This window comes from Coffea eugenioides, chromosome 2, assembly GCF_003713205.1.
Source record: "Coffea eugenioides isolate CCC68of chromosome 2, Ceug_1.0, whole genome shotgun sequence".
NCBI classification, from domain to species: Eukaryota; Viridiplantae; Streptophyta; class Magnoliopsida; order Gentianales; family Rubiaceae; genus Coffea; species Coffea eugenioides.
In genome coordinates, this window is record NC_040036.1 from 5238311 (window position 1) to 5264189 (window position 25879).

Here is a 25879-nt window from a genome sequence, read left to right on the forward strand (position 1 = left end):
ATAAATCATCAATTCATTTGACCAATTTACCCTTTTTAGGGTCATCCGATCGATTTTGAATAAATCGTCAATTCATTTGACCGATTTACCCTTCTTAGGGTCATTCGGCCGATTTTTGAATAAATCATTCATTTGGCCAATTTACCCATTTTAGGGCAACCGAGCCGATTTTGAATAAATCAAGTTTCGTTCAATCTATTTGATCAATTTACCCTTTTTAGGGTGATCTGATTAATTTTGGATAAATTAAATTTCATTCAATTCATTTGACCTGTTTCCCTTTTTAGGGTAATCCGGTCGATTTTTAATAAATTGTCAATTTCATTTGACCAATTAGGATTTCAATGTCGAATTTCAAAATGGAAAACCTAGTCGATTTTGAGAAAAGCATCCATTGCATCCAGCCATTTGATCAGTTGGAGTTTTGACCCGTGCTTCACTGAGAAAAGTTGTCAAAACGATTTCCAATCTCTTCGATAGGAAGTTCGTCAAGGTCAAACCCGTGCGTTTTTGCAAGTTTTTGTATCGATCAAAAGTGATCAATCTCTTCTCATTCCAATGGGCCAAATTTTTCAAATTATTTTTCACTCCATAAGCTGATCGGATCCATCAGGTATTGTATAGTGCCTGCTCTGGAGGATTGCATCATCATTCTAGGCCTACCCTTGGCACAAAAAGGGCTCCCCCCATAGGACATGCATCCGAATTTTCTGGATATCTACTAACTCTTGCCTTTTTCTTTTCTTTTTCTTTATTTTCTTTGGAATAATTAAGCGAGGGTTGAGTCTAAAGGCAATCTTTCAAAATATTCTCAGGTAATATTTAAACATAGCTTCTCGTCGAAGCCCCATCATAACGCGATCCCGTAGTCAAGCCCAGAGGAGTCGTGTAAACATGAGTTCACAACCGGAACAATCGGATAGGTCTGCTACAACCGCCCAACCTGAGACTGCAAGTTTGGGGGTCCAACTGACCGAGATGCTTACGAAGTTTGGTGAGATGGCATCTGAAATGGCCACCCAAAAGAAATTAATCGATGAGCTTATCAGTAGCGGAGTTCAACCCGAGCCTGTACTCGTCAGTCAATCGGGGCCAGAATCATTGGTCATGCCCACGACCCAAACCACTTTTACTCCACCCTTCATCATTCCATCCGAAGGAACTTTCACCTATCCCACCATAAATTTGCCATACACTTACCCTCCTAACCCTTCGTTCTTTCCTACTCACATGCAAGGTCCCCAACCGCAAATCACTTCAAACATACCCCCCGAGCCTCATACTTTTTATCACACTGCCGCTGAGCCATTCCTACCAGACCATATTATTCAAACCAAGCCAGAAATGGGGGAATCTTCTGCTCCCGTTGATGTGAAGCTGCTTAAGCGCCTTGACCGCTTTGATGAATTTATGAAGAAAAGTCAAGGGTTAAACAAGCAAGGAGTTCTGGATTACGACGAGCTTTGCCTTTTCCCGAATGTGCAGTTACCTGAGGGGTTCAAAACTCCGAAGTTTAATAAATACGATGGCACGGGCAATCCCAAGACACACCTCCGATTGTTCGCCAACAAGTTGGGTAGGCCAACAGATGATGAAAATCTGCCTTTGAGGCTATTCCCAGAAAGTCTGGAGGGGGATGCACTCGACTGGTATTCCAAGCTGAAACCCGAAGAAGCAAAGACCTGGCTGGATCTGTCCAATGCTTTTGTAAGGCAATACGAGTATAATTGTGAGCTAGCTCCAACACGGACTACGCTGGAAGGAACAAAAAGAAAACCCTCTGAGGACCACAAGACTTATGCCAAGAGGTGGAGGAAAATAGCTGCCAAAGTCGAGCCACCAATGACTGAGGACGAAATCATACGAACTTTCATTAAGGCACATGATCCGCCGTACTTTGAAGAAATTTTCCGCATGACTGGATGCTCATTTGCCGCAATTGTTAATAAGCTTGAAGAATTCGATGACTTCGTGAAAGCTGGGAAGATTGTTAATGTCTCTGCCCTCAAGTCCCAGCTGGATGCTTTGCAAAGCCAAGGTAGTAATGGGAAGAAGCAACAATTCCAAAAGAAAGAGGGGGAAACTGCTTTTGTCTGGAATCGAAACCCTGTTCCAATACCCAGACCTCGACAATACCCTACCTACTCAAACCCTTACCCTTACTATTCAAACCCTCATCCTGTTTATCACATTAATACCCCTCATCCTCAACCTCGACCAAATTACCCAAACACACCTATAACACCATTTCATATTTCTCCACATAATTTTCAAACTAGACCTCGCTCTCCTTATCATCCAAGACCCACATTACCCATCAACCATAATTATAACTATCAACAAACCGCTGGCACCCAAGATCCGGCCCGATATAGAACTTTTACCAATTTAGGTCGGCCCTTGGATCAACTATATGAGCAGCTCAAGGCCGCAGGGAAAATTGGTACAATACCTCCTAAAGCCTATGCTAAAGGATTTCCTCCTGATTATAATCCTCAATCTTTTTGTGCCTATCATTCCGGAGCTCCTGGACATTCTACTGCTAATTGTCGGGTACTTAAGCACAAAATCCAAGACATGATTGAGGCCGGAGACATAATTTTGAGGGGGAAAGAAGAACAAGGACCAAGTATAAGTACAAACCCCTTTCCCAGACACGAGGACACCTTTGAGGCATCTACCTCCAACGATGAGATTTGAAAATCCTGAAGAAGCTCTGCACAATTTGGATGGCTGATTATCCTCCCTCTCGAAGGAAATTTCAATGAATCTAGGGGTTGTCATTTACTAAGATTCACGAAAACTTTTTTTTGCATATGTAAATAGCTTAACGAAAGCATCTTCTGCAATTGAGTTTTGTCTTGTTTCTGTTTTGATTTGGAGTTTCATGAAATGCATAATTTGTTTATTTTGTTTATTTGATTATTCTTTGCGATGGCCAAAGAGGAAATTATTTGACCCTTTGAATAACATTGTTCTGGAATCCGATAATCCCTTCTTTGAGAATTCGTTCATTAAAAAATCCCTTCATTTGAAAAATCTCTTCATCGAGAAATCCCTTCTTTGAGAATTCCTTCATTAAAAAAAAAATCCCTTCATTTGAAAAATCTCTTCATCGAGAAATCCCTTCTTTGAGAATTCCTTCATTAAAAAAAAAATCCCTTCATTTGAAAAATCTCTTCATCGAGAAATCCTTTTTTTGAAAAAGCCTTCATTGAGAAAACCCTTCATTAAGAACTCCCTCATTGAGAAATCCTTTCTTTGAGGAAGCCATACATTGGAAAATACCTCCATTTGGAAAATTCCTTCATTGAAGAAAATCCCTTTCCGACCAGGTTGAAAGCTGATTGGTTAAGGCAGTATCATCGACGATTGATTCTGATTAATGAAAAGCAGTTGAATGCTATGTACCATGACCAATTTTGTCAAAATGCATGGCCTGTGTTCATAATAAAAGGGGCCGCCACTGATCTTCCGAAGAAGGGAACAAAGTGCTAAAGTAATGAAAGATGAAGTCGAAGGCAAATTTGCTTCAAATAGGCAAAGCTCATTGGGCGTTCAAAAGGTATTACCTGGCGGAGCATTCATGGATAGACAGACATTCTCTCAAACCTGTCAACTCAGACATGTGTAAGAAATTTTTTATTTTTGATTATGCAAATTCCTTCTAGGAAGTCGTGCAAGAGACGAGGCAAAAGTCAGGCCATTTTCCTTTCCAATCAAAACATTTCATCCCTAGTCGTCCCTTTTGAGCTATCAGAACAATAATTTTTTCGTTTGGCAGCCCCTGAAGATTGCAAACCCCACACTGGGGCAAATTCATTTTGAAAAGAGATGTTTAGAAGGGGAAAACCCTACACTGGGGCAAATTTATTTTTTTAAAAAAAAAAAAGAGAAAAAAAAGAAAAAGAAGAAATGGAAAAGAAGGAACCCCACACTGGGGCAAATTTAGTTTTGAAGAAAAATGCAAAAGTGAGAAATATGCAATGAAAATGCAAAGAAAGAAAAATCCAATCAGACTGGGGCAAATTTCCTCGGTTTTGTTCAGAAATTGGAGATAATTGCAAAATGATGCAATCTCAGGTTATTTCACCTCGCATAAGCACAAATTACTTTCAAACCTCAACTCTTCTTGAAAACACCCCACCTGACTTCATTACAAAAGCCCAAAGTCCTGGCTTTCGTCACTTGATGTATTTCTATTGGGAAGTTTGCTAGTCAACTGACAAATGATGTCCATGATGCCTTCGTTTAAGTCTATAAGGGAAGCGCGTTTTACTGATGTCAGTAATTTTTCAACTTACATTTCTGAGTCGATCATGGTTGAGCTCTTCCATTTGCTTCTTTAGGTGAAAACCCGAAAGGATACCTCAAAAGAAAAGAAAGAAAAGAGAAAAACACGAAACAAAAAGAGAAAAAAAAGGAAAAAGAAAAAAGAGAGAGAAAAACAAAACAAAACAGAAAAGGGTGGGGGCAACCTTGGTGAAGACCCGAAAGGGCGCCAAGGTAAGGTTTTTGCAGTAAGCGAGCACGAGGAGGAACGGTTGGCGACCTGGTTCATGTGGATTTCTCCTCATTTTTGTCATACTTCTGCCAATACTGAATCCCAGAACAAGGATACCCAGAGATTCGAATATGACATCCGTTGGCCAAAACTCTGTCATTTTGTAAAACATTCTTTTGCAAATACATTCTTAGGAAACTCATTTTTTCTAAATTACTTGCATTCATGGCATTTTTTGTAGAATTTAAGCACAAATGGTTAAGTGTGCATTCTTGTGCATAATTATTTTTACATGACATGTGAATTTTCTTGCATACCTCATTCTTTATCATTGAATTGTGGTGAATGACAATCCCCATGGTTTATTGCAAAAGCATGCTTAGATTCAGTCATCTTTTGGAAACAGTTGAAATTCAGCCAAGCCAGCTACACAGACTTCACAATATGGCAAAGCACATACCTGGTCAGTTTGAAAATCGGAAAAGCCTGGGTGAGAAATCCAACTCAATCGGCTGCCGCAGCAAAAGTTGATAAGGGCGTCGAAAGACTCATGTTTACACGATTCTCGAAGGAAAACGGATCAAATGGTGGTGGCAATTTCTTTGTTTTTCTCTTTCACAGGAAAATTGCATGCACAGATGAAAGTAATCACACCTCGCACTGGAATTGGTGTCGGGAAGAGTCCTCCGATGAACAAGGGCAGATTTGAAAATGTTGCAAGCTAATTTGATCAAAAGGTGCAACAACATGGCGATACAGAATCAACTATGGGCTCAAATTGCAAAAATTCATCCAACTGGGGCAAATTAATTTTTAGAAAGGTTCTCAAAAGTCAAAAAGAAAAGTCAAAAATCAAATCAAAAATAAAAAATCATCACCAGAAAAGTCAAAAATCAAATCAAAAATCAAAAATCATCACCAGAAAAGTCAAAAAATCAAATCTAGTTCATCTCGGCAGGCTCGGGTTGTATCCCACTGACCGCTTTTATTTTCGTTTGGGCATGGGTTTTATCCCTCCGACCTCGGCAGGCTCGGGTTGTATCCCACTGACCGCTTTTATTTTCGTTTGGGCATGGGTTTTATCCCTCCGACCTCGGCAGGCTCGGGTTGTATCCCACTGACCGCTTTTAGACCTCGGGCTCGGGTTGTATCCCACTGACCGCTTTTATTTTCGTTTGGGCATGGGTTTTATCCCTCCGACCTCGGCAGGCTCGGGTTGTATCCCACTGACCGCTTTTATTTTCGTTTGGGCATGGGTTTTATCCCTCCGACCTCGGCAGGCTCGGGTTGTATCCCACTGACCGCTTTTATTTTCGTTGGGCATGGGTTTTATCCCTCCGACCTCGGCAGGCTCGGGTTGTATCCCACTGACCGCTTTTATTTTCGTTGGGCATGGGTTTTATCCCTCCGACCTCGGCAGGCTCGGGTTTATCCCACTCCGATTTTCCATCGGCAGGCTCGGGTTGTATCCCACTGACCGCTTTTATTTTCGTTTGGGCATGGGTTTTATCCCTCCGACCTCGGCAGGCTCGGATTTTATCCCACTGACCGCTTTTATTTTCGTTTGGGCATGGGTTTTATCCCTCCGACCTCGGCAGGCTCGGGTTGTATCCCACTGTCCGATTGTCAAAAGCATTTCATTGCTATTAGAGCTGGGTTTGTCCCGCCGGTGAGCATTTCATTTTCATAGCCACTGGAGCTGAGGTTAGTCCCGCCAGTAAGCATTTCATTTTCATAACCGCTGGAACGTGGATCAGTCCCATTAACACTTCATTTCGCTTCTTTCATTTGCGTCACCAATAAACATGGGTCAACCCCACCAACACTCCATTTCACTTCAATTCATCGAATTTAAATTCCTGTTCGGGTCAGTCCCGTCTACATTTTTGTCTGGGTCTATCCCATTTACATTTTATCCGGATCTATCCCGTGGGTCTATCCCAATTCTAAATTCTTATTCGGGTCAGTCCCGTGTTAGAATTCCTGTTCGTTGGAGTCTTTTGCAGCCCAATAACACAGGTAAGTATTTGGTGTCTACTTCTTTGTCTCAAGTTTTTCCAAAACTCAGACAAAGAGGGGCAAACTGTAGACACCAAATTTTTGGTGTAATTTCATTTTTAGTTTTTTATTTGTTGTGTTCATTTTTAGTTTTTAGTTTCCAGTTTTATTTTTATTTTTAAGTTTTATCATAGAATTTGTTGAAAAAAAAAAGAAAAAAAGAAAAACATTCAAAAAAAATATGATTTAGTCGTTTGTAATTTAAATTCAATGCTTTCTTAAAAGAAAAATGAAAATGAAAAATCATAAAAAAGGAGAAAAGAGAAAATTGAAGAAAAAGAGGGAAAAGAAGAAAAATTCAAAAAAAATAGGCTTTAGTTGGATTGGAAAAATGAAAAAAAGAGAAAAAGAAAAAAAGAGGAAAAATTGTTCACAAAAATATGTTTATTTCTTTAAATTCAATCTTTGGGCACTTTAGTTATTTTTATTAAGTTATTGTGAGAAAAAGAAAATGATGAAAAACGAAAAATTGAAAAATTAAAAATGGCCATTTTTTGTTTAAGTTTTTTGTTTAAAATTATTTTTGTTTTGTTATTATTATTACCCGGTTTGTGTAATCTTGTTATTATTATTATTTATGTTTTATTTTATCATTTCTATAATTATCAAGTTGTGTTAAAAAAAAAGAAAAAAAAGAAAAAAAAAAGATTTTGGCCGCGCATGCACGCTGCATTTTGTTTTTGCAGCGTGCCAAGGACGAGGGGCTGGTTCATCGGATGGCCAAGAAAAATGGGTTGAAGGGGATGATTTTCTGACCATTGAATACAGGGTTTAGGGGTTGTGAGTTGATATAAAAATGAAAAAAGGGCTACAGCCGCAAGAGAGGTTTTTGGGGGAGAGCATCGACAGGCTAAAAGAAAAACTGAGCGAGGGTTTTGGAGTGAGAGAGAGTTAGCGGCTAAGAAAAACCCGAGAGAAGGCGGAGAGAAAGGGATCTGGGCATTAAGTGATGGCTAAAAAATCTGAAGGAAGAACAAAGCAAGCAAGAGATTGGCGGCGTGGGTTCTGAAAGAAAAGAAACGAGAAAGAGAGATAGAGAGATAGCGGCTGAAATCTGAGAGGAAAAGGATTAGCGGCGAGAGTCTTTGAGCAGAAAGGGAATTAACAGCTGAGTGAAAGCAAGGCTGAACGGGAGAATCTCACCACCACCTGCGGCTGTTCTTGGAAGAGAAATCACCACTCAAATCCATCGGAAAACCGCGCTAAAGGGGAGGCGACGGAGCCACCTGCAGCGTTCAATCTTAGGGGAAGATCATCTGAGTTCTCCTTGGTCATTCCACATTCCATCTCGTGGTCCAGGTACTTTTTCATCTTTTATAGCTAAAAGCTGCTTCCTTTATGTTATGACTTGCATTCTGTTTGCTGATTTTCTGGTTCCGTCTCTTTTCTTTTTTATGCTTCAGAATTGACTGGTGGTTTCTGCTTGGGTTTGGTGTCTTTTGTTTGAATAACGATGAGTCTAGTGTTGGGTTAATGAGTCGGCTCTTGTATGGTTGGGTTTTAGTCGAAGGAAAATGGTTGAAAGTTCCCAACTTTGAGTGACATCTATTCAGATTTTTCCAGACTTCGCACGGCCTTTCTGTCCTATCATTTTGGTTTTCGTTTTCTTTTCTTTTGGCTTGTATATCATGGTTTTCTTTGGTTTGGGAAATGGGTTGGAATTTCTGGTTTTCATTTTTGCATGTTTGAATAGCTAGTTCACGCTTCCTTACTGCATTGGTGCATTACACTTGGTAGGATGTTTGGGCATGCTTCGTGGGTGAATTGCAGCAAGACGAAAGTGATGTCTTTCGCTACAGTTTGCTGCATTTTAGCTGCATTCAGTAAAAATTGCTGCATTTTGCTGAGTCCATGGAATGTCTTGAATTTTCTTTTGTTTTGCTGGTTGCTTGGTGGTATTTCATCGCATTTGTCGGCTGTAATTTGAAGCAGTGCTGGTTTGGCATGATAGCAGACCACAACAATATCATTTGCTCCTTGTCCGTCACTGCATTTTGATACATTAGCTGAAGCGTGGTGTTGTCTTTGCTGCATTTTTTTTGGTTTCTTCATTACTAAAACAGACATCTGGAAAACATGTGTGCATTTGCTGAATAAATGGTTGGGTTTAATGAAATGTTTTGGCATTTTAACCTGCGTGAGTTTCGTAGTTACAAAATTTCTTAGCAAGAACAAAAAGTTGCATTCTCTGTTCTGTTTTTTTTTTATTTTTTTTTGTGATTGCACATCAAGCCTTTCCCCCTAAGTTGCATGTTTAATCTGTTTTGAGGGAAAGGAAGTAGGAGGTTAGGTGTTTGAGTTTGCATGTTTAAAACCTGAATTACTGGAGCAATGGCCGAATGTTTTGCTGGAAAATAAACTTTAGGTTGCCGAACCATTCCATATGAATGTTTGTCCAGAATTTTGTAATGCATTAGCTCCTTTATTGTTCTTGTTTGTTTGGAGTTAAGGTTAAGTAACTTGTTGCTTAGTTAGAGTTATGATGTTGGGATTGGAAAGTATCCAACCAAAGCCATGTAGTTGAATCAAAAATCTGGTTTGCATGATAAGCTGTGACTGGAAAAGAAAATTGCATCAAGCTTCATTCGTTGCTGTTAAAAGTCCTTTGTTGCTGGAATGATTTCCAATTTGTTGTACCAGATTTGCATACAAAACATCTTCATTTTGGCTCTTACATGTATGATGAATTTGGTAGGAACTTGAAGTTGGACTTTGTTTTGAGAATTTTGTCTTGTTTTCTTAGAAAATCTGTCATGCAAAGTGTAAAGGCTTCAAAGCCTAAGAAAAATATTTGCAGAAGCATTCTTTACGTGGTTGCATGAAACTTGCATGTAAAATGACTTCCAAAAATTGCACTCCAACCCTTTGGCTTCCATCTAATGCTTCCATGGCCCAATTATTTGGAAAACTGAATTAATTTTGTCCTCCTAACATGCCATTTCCTCTTTAATACATCTTGGTTTGTTTTGGGTGGATACTTAAGGGGTTGTAGAATGAGTTTGAAGGGTCTAATAATTTCTTTTTCCTAGATTTGTAGTCAAGTTGATTTTTCTTGGATTTTTTGACATTTTGTTGCCTCGATACTAGCAAATTGTTCCTCATTTACCTCTTTGTGAATTTTCTTGTTTGATTTGGTATGTTTCACCTTAGATTCTTAATTTTATTTTATGTTTTTTTAGTCCCTTAGTTTTTAGTCCCTTTTTAATTCTTTTCAATTGGGTCTTTGTTTGTCTTAATTGGTTAAGTACGAGTGATTCAATTTGGCGTTTATTTCCATTTTCTCTGGTTTATTTGATAATTTAAGTGGTACCTTGACCTTTTTATTATTTTGGAGGGTAAGTTAGTAATTTCACTACGTTAGGGCATCGCTTCAAGGGAGGTACACTCTATCCCTTATATTTGCACTTCATTTGTCCCTACGTGCTCCTGCGTGTTATGTGAATTGCATGTCTACGTTGCTTTCCTTGCCTTTCCTCAATTCTTTGCATTTATTTTATTTACTTTTGCCTTTTATTTAAGTATTTCATTATGGGGTATGTGTACACCTCTTGGCTTGTAATAGATAGGGCTTGGAGGAGTACTCGATGAAGACCTGTTGAAGACATGTGCCTAGCTAGCAAATGTAATAGTTAGGGTTTTAATTGCTTTATGTGTCTTGCATGCTTAGTTGCTACGTGTTAATTTGCTTTGCTAGGGCCTTGCATCTAGTCGAGCATGCTAAGTGTTATGTGCTACGTGTTTATGGGTGTTTGGCATGTCTAATCGCTTTCCATAGCCATGAATGAATGTGATGGATGAATGTACGTCACCACACTAGTCCAATGCTAGTTGTGGCTCATTATTTCATTAGGAATTCATAGAAAGGGCTAGTCCAACGCTAGACCCAATAGGCCATCCCCTTTTGTTAGTGCATATTTGCATGTTCACTACATGTCATGCATTTTTCTTAGTTTTATCATTGGCATGCTCCTCGAACCCCTTTTTCCCCTCATTTTTAGGTTTTGCATCTCATACTAGTTATAGGGTTCATTTGCTTGAGAGTCCCCTTTCGATAAGGGAAACGAGCGAGTGTGGCTACTCGATAGCCTTAGCACGCTAGTTTTGCCTTCTAATCAAAGGGAAGATTAAGTCACAAAGTTAGGACTCCCCGTTCCCGTCTTGCTGCATTCCTATAGGATTCATGCATTTTATTCATTCACTATCACATACACTTACTTTATATTCTAACCCTTTTTCCACATTCTCACTTCACACTACTTTTGGACGTTTTCACTTAACTACTCACACTTTACACTTTTATTTGCACACGTGCACCTTTATATCCCTTCACTTGCACACGAACACTTTTTATCTTCATTTGCACACCTCCACTTGCATCCTATTATTTTATCACTTTTCTCACTTCACACAAACTCACACTTTCACATGGCATGCATTCCACTCATTTTTTACGTCATTTAGGATTACGTGTGACCTCTCCAAAGGATCATTATTGGGCTTCACAATTAATGTGATTGGCACCACTCACCCTTTGAAGAGAAATTTCCCCCATGTCCCCCTAGGTCTAGGTTTTTGCATTCACGTAGTCATATCCAACATGCGATACATACCTTGGGTAGAAAAATTAGGAGAAATTGGTTTAAGTCACGCAACTAGCCTTGGCTAGGTCGAAGGGGTGCCTTGGATTTTTATCCTTGCCTTCCCCTTCGTCAAATGTGACCCCCGATCCCTCTTTTGGTTACGTAGACCCAAAAGTTCTCTAAAAGGGTTTATTTACTTTTTTCATTCAAAAACAAATATCATTTTTGGGTGACTTGGTACACCCTAACTCTATACCAAGTGGCAACTCCATTTTTGATACAAAAAACCCTTTTGAACTTCATTTGGCCAAATCGTCGCATTATAAGTCCCATGGCCTTTTACTTTTCACATTGCACACCACACACCACACAATCCACTCACACCATTTCAAAAGTGGGGCGCGACAAAAACCATTGCCACCCATCAGTAAAAGACCAAAACGTCCTTCCAAGTTACAAAAATAACGGCATAACCGGCCCATTCTGCACTGTTCATAAGCGATTGGCGCTTTATATATGTAAGATATGACATAAATCTACTCTAACTTGTGTATACACTATCAGCATATTAGTATAATATATATAAGGGATAATTTCAAAAACCTCTCCTGAGATTTCATGAAATATCACTAAACTCCCCCCACATTTTCAAAATCTCTCTTATCACCCCTCAAGTGATTGTGGTGTCGCATGTCACTATCAAAATGAATGAATTGTCAACAATAACCTCATTTATTGTAGCAATTATTTAGCATATGAAAAGCCAAAAAAAAAAAAAGAGAAAGAAAGCATGTAATAGCCTAAAGCCCGGGAAACAATTGGTCCACTTACAAAAAAAAATAAAAAATTGATTTCCAGTTCAACTTTTTCCTCTAACATTGGACTTTATAATTTAACTTGAATTTAGGGCCAATACATAATAGTTTTGACTTTTCATGTGCACTTAGTATAAACCATTATTGATATTGTGCAAGCGTCTTGATAATTTTTTAATATAACCAAATATTTAAAAAAAAAAAAATTACCCATGGCCATCTTTGCTTTTAGTTTCATACTTACCTTAGTTCACTAGTTATTTCTTAATCTATTATCCTTAGTTGGGGTAAAGAAATCTGCACCATGTCTTTTGACATCCAACACTGGTAGTAAGTTTAGAAAAGAGAATAGGATCCTTATTATTACCCTTTCGATATCTTTTTTAATATTTTTATTTTATTTTATTTTTCTTTCAATTTTCTTCCTTACACTGATATAATTAGAACATGTGGCTACGATAATGTTCTTTGGAATATCGAATTTTTTTTATGCATATGTCCAATAATAATACCCTCATAATAAAGGTGAGTTGAAAGGAAACTAACTTTGTATATATTGAAAAAAACTTGGGTGGTTTTGAATGGTTGTTTTTGGGAGTTTTTATAAAAAAAAAGTTAGATATATATTTTTCTATTTACATTGTGGATTACAAAGTTTTAAAGTTCTAAGAAGGTGTACAAATAACATAGCACAAACAAATAAATGAGAGTAAAATGTCATACTTTTGATAACTGGTCATTTTCTTGTACCAATTTCGTCTCAATCTGCCCATTTTTTAAAGCTATTTCTGCCTTTTAATATTGCTGCTAATAGTTGCCTTCCTAACGGTCATTTACCTTTCTCACTTGCAGTCCAATTTTTATGCATTTCACACTTTGACCCCCTCACTTTCTATGTAGATTTTTTTTGGTCAGCTTAAGGGTATTAAGGGAACTAAAGCACTCTCTCTCCTCCAAAATGCATTTTCTATTAATACTTTTGGTTAGAGGGGCTGACATTGTTAACAAAATGTCAATTCAAAGGGTGGTAAGAGGGATTTTGAAAACGTGGGGGGAGTTTAGTGACATTTTATGAAATCTCAAGGGAGGTTTCTGAAATTATCCCTATATATAATATTACCTCACATTTGCTATGAAGGTATACTTTGTCAGAGGGTTGTACTTTATTTTATTTTTTTTCACTTTGCTAGGAGTTATTTGAATTTAAGAGAACAAAAAAAAGGAATAAAGTATACTATTTATGAAAAATAAATGGCAGTACAATCTAAAATGAAATAGAGAGTGAAATAAAAAAAAAAGGGGGGACAGAATATCCGCTGTACTTTTATCTTATAGATCACTTAAATGGGAAATCCCTTTTCTTTGGGAATGCTTATTTTAACTTTTTCCTAGTGTCTCATTCCTTATCAAAAAAAAAAAAAAAATCTAGAGAAAGCCTTTCCAACTTCATTTCAAAACGTCCAAAATAATTTGTCACTTGCATGACATTTAAATCTAAAAAAGGCAGCATGGGCCGTTTTATATCCGAGAATATCTGGTCATCCCATCACCAACTTTGCCTCAATAGTGAATTTTCGACCTCATTTGCTCCCTTTTGATGGTCTTTGATTACCATTCTCCTCCAAAACCAGTGGCTCCTCCAGACCCTGTCCATCTGTTCTAGCGGCACGCCTTTAGTCTCCGGCAGAAGTGCATACACAAATAACGTCATTACAGCCACCCATCCTCCAAAAAAGAAGAATATTCCAGCTTTGAAATGGCAGAGCATAGCTAAAAAAGTTTGAGCAATCACAAAAGTGAAGAGAAAGCTCACTGCAACAGTTACGCTCTGGCCTGCAGATCGTATCTCTAGTGGGAATATCTCACTCGGCACCAACCAACCTAACGGCCCCCAAGACAAACCATAAGCTCCAACATAAACGCAGATCATGAACAGAAGTACAAACGCATATCCCCTGTTTATTTCACCATAATCCCCTAGCTTAATCGCCATTATCGTTCCAATTACAATTTGGGACACGAACATTAGAATCCCACCAACAGCAAACATAACCCTTCGACCAAGTTTGTCGACTACCAATACTGATACCATGGTGGTAAGCATACCGACAGCTCCGGTCACTACTGCCGACAGCAGAGATGAACTCTCTTTCAGACCAATTATTCGGAAGAGAATTGGAGCATAGAAGGCTATCACATTGATTCCCGTTACTTGTTGAAAGAATGGAATTGCAATTGACATGACAAGTTGAGGCCTGTATTCTCGTTGCATGATTTTCTTGAACGGATGTTTGATGGATCTTGAAAAATCACTGGCTTTAATGAGATCACCAAGCTCCGCTTCAACATCATCGGCTCCTCGTAATTTCTGCAGGAGTTGCTTGGCCTTCTCATAGTCATCACTGCACTGAATTATGCTGTTAGGTGTTTCTGGCAAGAATACTTCACCAAGAGTCATGATCAAGGCTGGGATAGCTGCCATGCCTAATGAGACCCTCCATCCCCATCCACCTTTAATTTTTTCAGTTCCAAAGTTAATGAGGTTCGCGACTAAGATCCCAAGACTGACACTCAGCTGGAAGCAGTTACTGAATGCTCCTCTGTATTTCGGGGGAGCAATTTCTGACAGATACAAGGGAATTGACTGCAACCAAGAAAACCACAGGATGGAGCTCTAGATTGAATGGCCACAAGGCTAAATGCAATGCATTGCAAAAAACCGGTGAAGTATCACATTAACTAGCAGCTTACCTGATTTGCAAAACCGACGCCAACTCCAAGCAAAACGCGACCAAGTACTAGAATATAGACATTAAAGGCTGCAGCTCCTAAGACTGCGCCAATAAAAAATGAGGCACCACCAACAAGGATTGATGGCTTGCGTCCGAAGTTGCTGGTGAATGATGAAGCAAAGAAGGAAGCAACTAGGCCAGCAACATAGAGTGAGGAGGTGAATGCGGTCAAAAGTTGGCTGTCAAATCTGCAATAGTTGCTGACCTCAGTGGTTTCCTCCATTTTGGCGTACACGTCAGGGAAGAATTTCTTCAAGAAGGACTCCATGGAGGTCACTCCACCTTCCCATGCATAAAACAGTACTCATAAATTCATACCATACGGTCAAGGCCCTACAAGAACCATCTACACTTGTGGGCAATTACAACTCCCAGTGATAACAAGTTTAGAATTTAGGGTGATCATGCTTCTAACTACTTGATTTCAGTTTTATGTTATTGCTTAATGTTCTGTGGCAATCATGGTTCAAAGTCACGGTCGCGGTTGTGGTCGCGGCCCGGAACGTTCCACATCGGTCTCGGCATATCGGTCGCGGTCTCGGTGAGACGCAAATTTTAAAGTATTTAATATTCTAAAAATTGTTAATAATATAAAAAAGCATGCTAAATAAAAATAATTAAAAAATAGTAAAAGAAACGGCCAAGTCAATCCGTCACAGTGTGACTCGGCTGATTTCTCGTCTTGACTCGGGATAACTCGGAGTGACTCGGTGTGACTCGCCGAGTCAATCCGTCACGGTGACGACTCGGCCGATTTCTCGGCGAGTCAAGTATTTCGGTTTCGTTTCGTCACGGTATCATATCGGTAGGGGCCGAGACGGTGACGACTCGGCCGAGTCGTCTCGGTCTCGGCCGAGACTTCGAACCATGGTGGCAATGGATGTAATTTCGAAAACTCGGCAAAAATCAAACAATTTGATTGCCTTTAGCTAGACAGGGATAGATGATTGAAAAATATGTTCAAGGAGTACTTAAAAATTTTTTGACAAACTATTACAATCCAAAGTTTTGGTGGGTTATTTGTAGGCTGCTACACTAAGAACCGAAATTGAACATCCCAACAATTTCATCCTAAATGAGGAGTGTAATTAACCATTTCAAAGTAAAATTAAACATCTATCGAGTGTTCACCTGCATATGCATGTCCAAAAGAGAAGCCTTGACAGAGAGAATATAGAAGCCAAGGGGAATTAACTATATGATAATCATTTATGAAGCAGGGATACAAAACAATGAACAGGGAATAAAATTGATGATTCCCAGAAAAGGATGATACTAAAAAACATGCAACGACTTCATTTCTTGAAGCATTAATAGAGGAAGAAGCACCAGTAATCAAGGAGTTAGAAGAGTAAACCTGAAATTCCAGTATCGTAACCAAAGATAGCGCCCCCAATAGCAGCTATGACGCAAGAACAGAGCACAAACCACGTTATTCTTCCATTATAGTAGGAATAACCATGGCCACCTTCACCGCTGACGAACCCCGCCCCTCCGGCCATAGTTGCTTAGTCGATGGAATGATACAAGCGGGCACGCAAATGAAAAGAAGAAAGTTTCAAAGTTGGAAAAGTTTAAAGATTTAAGAAAGGGCGGTGGAATGGAAGTCCAACTTCCATGTGTACGTGGATGTATACCATTCACGGTGTGAGCTATTAGAGTGACTTTTGTAGCTCTGCATTTTCTTGCAATGTTTGTTAGGATTTAGGAACAGACCACAGGGGCGGCCAAGTTTGATTCATAATCCCTTTCTTCCCTTTGTCATGAAACGTGATTAAGGAGCCTTCATCTATTTGCCGCTCTTCTCTCTCTTTCTTCTTTCTTTATTTGACTTGGAATGGAGCGGTCTGATTCACGAGGATTGAGGTCCAAAAGATTATTGGCTATCACTTTAAGGCATATTATATTTTGCTTTTCTGATAATTATGAGCTCTAAAATAATAATAATAAAAAACTTTTATTTCGATGAAATGGAGGCCTGGCTTCCTAAGGCCAAGTACATAATAATTGAACAATGATGGCCGATGGGATGCTAAGATCAGCAGCTAACAAGGATTGGACTCAATCACGATGATAGTAATGGCTCTGTTCGGATTGTAGATTATTTGATATTTTTTCCCCTATAATAATATTGTAACGCTTTTTCTAAAGTATATATTAAATAAAAAATAAATAAAATTATATTTATGATGCAAGTTTCTTTTTGATAAAATAATAACTACATGTTGTAGGATGCGTTTGATAAAACTTAAGTTTGAAATTTGAAATCTAAAATGTGAAATATGAATCCATTAAATTATTAAATTGTTAAGTATTAAATTTAATACATTTGAATGCATATCTCATTCAGTATTCACTTATCACTTAATTTTGAGAGTAAGTTTTATCTAAAAAATTCAGTATCACTTAATTAATTCAAATATTTAATTTTTTATTATCAAATGATTTAAATATGTTAAGATCTGATTCCATTAACTTTAACTCATCAATTGGGTTGTCAAACATAATCTTACATTCAATACCGTCTTGCCAATCTTCCACCCCAAATTATAAAACCAACCGATTATTAGTCAGCCATTCACCAATGGCCCAATGCCGCTGCTGTGTTTTATGGGGCATCCCAGAATCAGCACAGTTTTTTTTTTTTTGCCCCTTTTCAACAATCAGGCAGGACCAACCTATCCCTTATAGCCCAAATCTATTGAAAATGGGCCTTTTTCTTGCATCTAATAGTCAAATCGAAAACTGATTTTGGGCCAAATCCAGTGACACTGGATGGACTACGTGTAACAGAACCAACTGAAGCACTAAGGCCTCGTTTGGGAGTTTAGAAGCGGAGAGTTAAAAAAACAAAAAAGAAGAGAGGAAAGAATGACACTTTCCGTTCATGCTATTAGGAAGTAATACTAATGGGAGGGAAACGTTTAGTAATATGTGTATTTTGTGTACGGATTAATCTTTTTTACACTGACAGTGTATATACTGTTAGTGTCGGATGAATGACAACTATGCAAATTTTGAATTTGAAATTTAATTTCTGCACACATGTCATGAATCAAACGGTGATATACACTGTCGATGTATATAAGATTTACTCTTTATTTATTTATCCCCCTCAAGTTTAATAATAATATTGGTGTTTACTGTAATGAATAAATGTGGTAATTTAATTCCTTTTAATGTTAATAGTACATTTTCCTTTTATTTCTATCAACTTTTGAAAAGAAAAGTCATCACTTTTCTCATTTTTTTTTCCTCTTCCCCATTTCTCTCAATCCAAACTAAGCCTAAGCCACGGGCGATTCAACAGCACATATTTCTTTTCACCCTCCCTTGCTTTTTTTTTTTTGGGTGAAATTCTTTCATAATTTTTTTTGGGGGTGAAATTCTTTGAAAAATTAGTAAATGAGTCTTATTTGCATGCACGTTCCAGAAGAAAACAAGATTCGTATTCTCATGCAGAGTAGGATCTAAAGGATGAAGCATCAAAGGAAAAAGGTGAAAGGAAAGATTCGGAGGGTAGGATTTCCCTCTCGCAAAGATTTTTGAAGCATATCTAAGATGCGAGTTTGGTTACATGAAGCCAAAAAAACATTACATCGAATTAATCTTTTTTTCTTATTAATGACAGTCGACATTACACCCCATCATAATCAAATCCAAGCATCCGAATTAAATATCTAGCAATATATCAACTGCATGTGCAATTATATTAGCGCTGACGAGTGTACGAAATGAAACTCGGTCGTGGCCGTTGGATCATAGAGTTGAAGATGACAATCCCAACAGTATTAACGACCAATAACCACCATCACCGCCAGATTTATTGGAAATTTTTGTTCTCCGTAAGCGACAGAAAAAAGAAAAAGGGGCCCCATCTCTGCCGACAAAGCTGATCTCCATTTTATTGATCGAGTCATTGACACGAGCTTAAGCACTTGGCATAGAAAACATGTCACCGAGGATCCCAAGTGGAGCTTAAGTGCTTGATTTAAGCAATAAAATTCCATGCCATCACAAAATTCCCAGTATTATGCTTTGGCTCAAGAAAAATGATAACCAATTTGATATGAAATCTGCAATATATGCACTGATAGAGCTGTTAGCTCGGTTCGTTTCGACTCGTTCGTGTTCGTGAAAGACTCGTTCGAAACGTTAAACGAATCGAGTTCGAACGAATTTTTTTGTTCGATTAATAATCGAGCGAATACGAGCATGTTCGCGAGTTTTAACGAACGTTCGCGAACATGGACATAATTATCATTTGACAAATTTTAAGGTTAATTTTATGGCTAGACTTTTATATTTGGAGGGCAAATTGCTTTGTTTTATTTGTTGTTTTTATGTTAATGTTAGTTGTATAGTTAATGAATAATAGAATTTAGTCACTTAGTTGCTTTAATTGTTTTTTAAAATGATTAATGATTTGCATGGCATATTTAAGGTTTAAAATAATTTGGATTCGAGCATTTCGAGCATGTTCGTGAACGGCTCGTTTATGTTAAACGAGTCGAACACGAACACGAACTCGAATTCGAACACGAACTTTGCTTAACGAGTCGAACACGAACACATGTTTAGAGTTCGAAAATTAACGAACGAACACGAACGTTGTTCGAATCGCTTAACGAACAGAGCTCAAACATGAGATACTCGGTTCGATTCAGTTCATTTACAGCTCTACTTGGATGTGGAGATCCAACATAAATGTGGTATCTTGCATTAAGTGCTTACCTGTGAAACTTGCGATGGAGGACTTGAAAAAACAAATAGTACTAGCTATGAACTTTGCTTTTGACTCGAAGCGAGCCATGAGATTCTGATGTAATCGAGCTTTTGTACGGTAGCTTTTGAGTTTGAAATCATACCAAATGAAAATTATTAGTGAAAGAGTTAGTATTAAGTAGACTCTTAATTTTGATAGCAACAGGCACATGCGAATGCGCTATAAATACCACTGACTTCTTATATGATTGAAAATCACGAGCATAGTCTATACATAGGAACGTTACTATAGGGGCATTAGCTTATTATTAAGTACGTACATAAATTAATTTGTTGTTTTAGAGCACTTAAAAAAAAAAAAGAGATTTTGAGTACGTACGTACACAATGGAAGAAATGAGGAGCAAGCCGAATTACTTTTCCCTGTTCATCTCATGTGTACTACTCGGTACATGTTGTTTCTCCAACCTATGCTACTGCTTCAAACCAAAGAATTTCACCTTATCCGCCATAGCTGCCCATTGGTCATCGGCAGGAGCAACATGGTACGGCAGCCCCAACGGTGCCGGAAGCGATGGTAATTAACGAGCTTTGTTACTAGTATTAATTACTTCAATTGATTGGAACTATATATATACGTAATATGTAGATAGGTTGGAATTGCATGCAGGAGGCGCCTGTGGGTATGGAAACCTGGTGTCGCAGGCACCATTTTCTTCGTTAGTAACTGGGATTGGCCCATCTCTCTACAACGCAGGCAAAGAATGTGGAGCCTGTTACCAGGTGCCTCTACTCTTTACTATCTCATCATATATTAACCAAATTACCATATCCCGCCGTCCGTACTACTAATCAAATCAACCTTATATGTACATGAAGTCCTTGCACTGCGCCAACGGGCTTTGCATGGAATGTTATGATCATGCATGCAACTTCAACACCCAAATTATACCAGTACGCTAATTCTCCGGTTTACAGCTTGTGAATATATACAGTAGCTCCTACTTTAGTTATTGGAATGATTGAAGGGCCTTTTTTTTTTTTTCTTTTTTTTTGTATACCAATTTGAAGTTTGGAGTACTCTATATCACTTTTGTTGAATTATTCTACACCCACGTGGATGGTGAGTTTATTCTCATTACAAGTTGAATATAAATGTTGGGTTGCTTGTTACGTATCTATATAGCTGTTAAACAAATCCATTTAATTAAATTTACCCATATCTGTCCATGAATAGATGGGTATGGGTATTTTAAATTTTTGTATACGGGTATAAATGGGTTACCCAATTAATCCATTTAGAATTGTCTCCCTCGAAACCTCCTCTCTTCCTCCACCTATTTTTTTTTTTCAAATTTTTCATTTTGTCATGATGTTAACTACTTTGTTTCATTACTATTATTATTATGTGTTGGTTTTATCTTATCATTTTATTTTCTCTTAGTTTGTTAACTTGCTCTCTTAGTTTGGTATAAATTGATAATTTAGTTTGTATAAATGAATTTACAAAAAGTTAAAATAAATGGGTTATAAATGGGTAATTGGGTTACCCAATTCATATTTTGACTTACTCATTTATACCCATATAATTAAATGGGTATAAATGGGTTGTCTCACTTATACTCATTACCCATTTTACCCAACCCAAACCCGTCCAAATCACCCATTTTGACACCTCTACATATCTATGACTTCCTTCTTAGTTATTAGTACTACTAAATTTGACTTCTTGATGTCCTTGTCCTTAGCTCACGGGCGATCAAATTCCCGGTATTTATGATAATCAACTGAAGTTTACTTACATAAGCATGCAGGGAGTGCACTAATACAACGCAGGTAAAATACGTAAGAATCCAAATTGTTTTCTAATTGGCTCACCATTCCATCTTTTGTCTTAATCGAATACTTTTAGAGCCACTACTTTGGGTTTCATTAGTTTATAATCGTGTAACCCGTTGACTAACCCAACCACACATAATATACAAGTAGGTAGTAATATTTTATTTTCTGGACAAAAATAAAAGAAAAATAAAAAAACTACTTCCTCTCTTTTTTTTTTGTTTTAATAAATACGAAAAGTAAAACTAATTATTATTGCTCAGGTCATTCTTACATACTATAGCTAGCTAGTGTTACTTGAAGGAAAATAAATGATCCTGTAGGTGAAATGCACAAAGCATCCGGCATGCTCCGGCCAGCCAGTCAGAGTTGTTATAACAGATTTTTGTCCCGGATATCCATGCACTTCCGGACCTGCTCATTTCGACCTCAGCGGAACTGCTTTTGGTGCCATGGCCGTTCCCGGGAAAGAACAAAAACTTCGCGATGCCGGAGTTTTGGAAATCAGCTATGCACGGTCAGTTAGTTTAATTAATTTGGATTAAGGTATATTGGGCGCTCAAATCCTTACTTAGCCTTAATCACCATGAAATAGTACCTACCATATATAATAATACTACTATAACATAACGCTTAGAAGTTAGCAGCCTTGTTGGTCGCCTAACATGATTTTCTCCTTCTTCAGTGTTTCTTGCGAGTATCCGGGGACGAACGTTGCATTCCGCGTTGATCCGGGGTCCAATCCTCAGTATTTTGCCGCGGTTATCGAGTTTGAAGATGGAGATGGTGATCTTGCGGGCGTGGCTCTGAAGCAATCATCCGGACCTGATGAATGGTGGGAAATGAAACAGTCGTGGGGGGCTGTTTGGAAGCTTGACGCTGGCTCTGTGTTACGACCCCCGTTCTCAATTAGATTGAGGTCACAATATTCAGGGCAGATCCTGGTGGCCAAAAATGTGATTCCAGCAGGGTGGAAGCCTGGTGCAACTTACAGGTCTTTGGTCAAGTACCTCTGATCCATCCTGCACCAAGCCACCAACCATCCAGTTCCGCCAGTTATAGTAGTTCGAATCCGGAACCTTGAGTTGCAGCAAGCTGCAATTTGGAGCACACGAGATTCCAGTACTGCGTAAATTTAGAATTGAAATGCAATGTCTACTTACTACATATAATTAAGTATTCAATATTAGATGTTACCTAAGCCAATATTACCACATACATCAGATGTTGCTTGGAGCAAGTACTCATACTTCATAATGAGTATTGTCAGACAAGCAAGCACGTCAATGGTCTTCCGCCAACATTCATGCTAGTACTTGGCATTTCCCAAACCTATTATCTATATTGTTTCAATCATGGTAGCACGGTCGCGGTCATGGTCGTGGCTCGGACGGTTTCATATCAGTCTTGACATATTGGTCGCGGTTTCGGTGAGACACAAATTTTTAAAGCATTTAATATTCTAAAAAATATAAAAAAAAATGATAAACAAAAGCAATAAAAAATTAGCAAAAATAATAAAAATTCAAGTTGAATTGGGATGACTCGGGTGATTTGGTCGTTTCTATCCGTCTCGGCTTAGTTCTCGACGATTCATCATCTCGAAGTGATCTCGTCTCGGTATCAGAACGAAAAACCCCCTTCCGATGACGACTCGGTCTTGGTCTCAGCCGAGTCTTTGAACCATCTCAATATGTTTCTTCTTCTGCACCCCTCCCCCCTCCTCCCAAAAAAAATCCCAAGATCTGTTTACTAATTGGTACCATTAATGTATGCATTAAAAAAAAAACCTGTATGTATCATTTTCATTTATCTACCTGCGTTCAAATTGTACTAAGAGAGGCTTGACAAGGTAACCCAAATCCAAGGCCTAACTGCTGCCATATGGGCCAACCTGACCCAACAGATTTAAGAGAAGGCTAAATTTACAGTGGTAGATGCACAAATTGTATTCACTGACCCAAAAAAAAAGAATGCAAAAACATTTCCTCATCGAAATGAACATCGGTTTAAAAATCTTAGTAATAAAATTTTAACTTGTGTAGGTGTTGTTGAAGCTCTTAATTTGGTACGCCTGGAATCGTGCCTGATTTCTTCCCGAGCCCAGAAGAACTGTTTGGCTGCAAAATCCCGACATTTGTGTGATGGGTCTGATGGTTCTACCTGGGTCCAAGCTCAACGTCTAAAACGCCCGGGTTGACTTCAAGCAAATCCTGTGAACCTGTATCTTCCAAGCCTTCGGTTCGAGCTTTCTCCGCTGCCAAACATTCTGTCAACTCTGCTAAAACGTGAGCCATGTTTGGTCTTCTGTAAGAAGTGGGAGAGGCACATGCCATTGCTACTTCTAAAGCTTTCCATGCAGAGTTAATCTCGTACATCCCCTTCAATTTGGGATCAACAATACTTCCGATATCCCCCGTTGCTAGCAAAAAATTAGCCCACTGCAATATGTGGCGCTTGTCCTCAGTCCCTATGATTACTGGCCTGCCTGTTATCAGCTCTAGGATGACTATTCCCAAGCTATAAATGTCACTTTTCTCATGCAACCTCTGTTTTTCATAGTACCTGAGGTCAAAAGAACGAAGAGTAAATGATACAGTTGAAATAAACTATTCAGCTCTTTGGCTTGATGCAAAATAGCCAAAAACCTGAATAACAGTTGGGTGTTGGAAGGCATTACTCACTCGGGATCAACGTATCCAGGGGTCCCGACAACTCTAGTGGACACAAAGGAGCCGTCATCAATGGTAAAGACTCTAGATAGTCCAAAATCAGCCAGCTTGGCCTCAAATTTTTCGTTTAATAAGATGTTGGTAGATTTTATGTCTCTGTGAATGATTGAGGGCTTGCAACCATTATGCAAATAGTCCAGTCCTGCAAGCCATATTTTGCATGCAGTGAGTACCCAGGAACTTCTTTTAAACAGAGAATAATGTGCGCGTATGGAACTCAGAAGAAGGTATATAAGCAGCAGAACCAAAGAACTGTGAAATTCTAATCTGACCTTGTGCTGCATCCAATGCAATTTGAAGTCTCTCAGCCCAGCTCAAGACATTATTGTCATCCTTAACTGCATAAACAGAATGGATTTTTACCATTCAACTGGTTAGTTGTTAGCAGATGATCACGAGCAACGAAGAAACAAAACAATCCCAGACATGAATTATGCCATTTAGAAGTTGAGCAGCTAATACTATAACGAATAAGGATAAGAAACATTAGTTCGCATGTACCTGAAAGAAGCTCTCTCAGGTTTCCATTGGCCATGTACTCGTAGACAAGCGCCATATGAGTGTCTTCATAGCAATACCCAACCAAACATGTCAAATTACGGTGATGAACCCTCGTCAGAAGCTCAGCCTGTGGTTGGTAAATATCTTAATTTAGGTCAAATGCTCAACAACGTGAAATATTTTATGCATTTGCAAATCTACATAACTGTTTATTAATTTGTGAATTAGTGTGGGTTTCTGAGGTTCCTCTCCAATTTCTCTGGTTAGAAAAGCAATTACGAGTTACAACTGACGACCGGAGTTGTATTGACAGGAATTTGAAGTCGGAATCCGTGATGATATGGGAATCGTAAGCAATCCAGTTTACCTCTGTCTGAAATTCGTTGTACCCTTGGGCAGATGACTGGGAAAGCAACTTTACAGCAACTTGTTGACCATTAGCAAGACCATGGTAGACTGTACCAAAGCCTCCTTTTCCAAGAACCCTCTGGAAATTGTTTGTGATCTTCAAGAGATCAGAGTACGTAAATTGTATGTTTTTTGTCTCCAAGAACCCATCTTTTCTGTTGGATATGCCACCCAACTTTCGACCTGTTGGAAACAGCATTTCACGTATTAGTGAAGGCATTTTTGTTGTCAAATCACGAACTTAATGATTGTGTTATTCAATCAAAGTGCAGACAACTTCTTCAATGAGCAGACGGTGCGATACCTGGGTGTTTTCCCCTTCTCAATCTCCAGAGAACAATTAAGACAGCCAAGAAGGTCAAGGATACGGAAAGTGAGACAACGAGTGGAACTACAAACTTCTTTGATTTCTTCTCTTTACACCGGCCCGATTGACAAGAATTTGAGGTTCCAACAGTATAGCCGTCAGCTCTACCAAAACATAATAAAGAGAAAAGCAGTAAGCAACTCTTCAACCCAACAATAAATAGGAGCTTTCAAACTGTAAAAAGGTTTTTTGGAAATCGACATTTCTATAGCAATCCACACGATGGACATGATCTGAAGTATATTTACAGTACATGAGTATAGAAAAAAAAATCAGATCGTAATCATAAGATAGTGGCAGTCATGATATAAAGACAAACCTTAATTCCAGCCCATTCTTGGCCTTGTCAAGGAGTTTTTGCGGAAGTGGTCCTGAGAACTGGTTTCTTGACAAATTCCTAAGATAGGCGAACCAAATAGGATCATTTACTAAATCGCATGCAATGATTTTGGATAGTACAACATTTTTTGGTCACTTACAGGACTTTCAAGCTTGGTAGATCAGCCAGAAAATCGGGCACCTGTCCTTTCAAACTATTATTTGACAAATCCCTGAAGTA

General features: G+C 38.5%; 4 protein-coding genes across 4 annotated transcripts in view; 2 read left to right on the forward strand and 2 right to left on the reverse strand.

The window, feature by feature from the left end:
* LOC113755082 (homeobox-leucine zipper protein HDG11-like) overlaps positions 1 to 8104 on the forward strand; it is a 19634-nt gene extending 11530 nt beyond the window's left edge. The window contains exon 9 of the mRNA XM_027299156.1: positions 7966 to 8104. Coding sequence (XP_027154957.1) covers positions 7966 to 8104 — 139 coding nt within the window. The remainder of the gene's footprint in view (positions 1 to 7965) is intronic.
* Positions 8105 to 13380: 5276 nt separating this feature from the next.
* Positions 13381 to 16251, reverse strand: LOC113755092 (hexose carrier protein HEX6-like). Its single transcript, XM_027299163.1, has 3 exons — positions 16107 to 16251; positions 14709 to 15031; positions 13381 to 14601 (listed from the first exon to the last, which is right to left on the reverse strand). The coding sequence occupies exons 1-3, from the start codon at positions 16249 to 16251 to the stop codon at positions 13504 to 13506; spliced, it is 1566 nt and encodes a 521-aa protein (XP_027154964.1). The 3' UTR covers positions 13381 to 13503.
* Positions 16252 to 19860: 3609 nt separating this feature from the next.
* LOC113755099 (expansin-B15-like) lies at positions 19861 to 22328 on the forward strand. The gene is made up of 4 exons (XM_027299168.1): positions 19861 to 20050; positions 20144 to 20256; positions 21636 to 21829; positions 21998 to 22328. The coding sequence occupies exons 1-4, from the start codon at positions 19861 to 19863 to the stop codon at positions 22326 to 22328; spliced, it is 828 nt and encodes a 275-aa protein (XP_027154969.1).
* A 957-nt stretch (positions 22329 to 23285) lies between these two features.
* LOC113755105 (probable LRR receptor-like serine/threonine-protein kinase At2g28960) overlaps positions 23286 to 25879 on the reverse strand; it is an 8501-nt gene continuing 5907 nt past the window's right edge. Inside the window, exons 2-9 of the mRNA XM_027299178.1 lie at positions 25800 to 25871; positions 25640 to 25717; positions 25258 to 25424; positions 24913 to 25136; positions 24546 to 24672; positions 24317 to 24382; positions 23997 to 24186; positions 23286 to 23877 (exon numbers count right to left, since the gene is read on the reverse strand). Coding sequence (XP_027154979.1) covers positions 23472 to 23877; positions 23997 to 24186; positions 24317 to 24382; positions 24546 to 24672; positions 24913 to 25136; positions 25258 to 25424; positions 25640 to 25717; positions 25800 to 25871 — 1330 coding nt within the window. The 3' untranslated portion in view covers positions 23286 to 23471. The remainder of the gene's footprint in view (positions 23878 to 23996; positions 24187 to 24316; positions 24383 to 24545; positions 24673 to 24912; positions 25137 to 25257; positions 25425 to 25639; positions 25718 to 25799; positions 25872 to 25879) is intronic.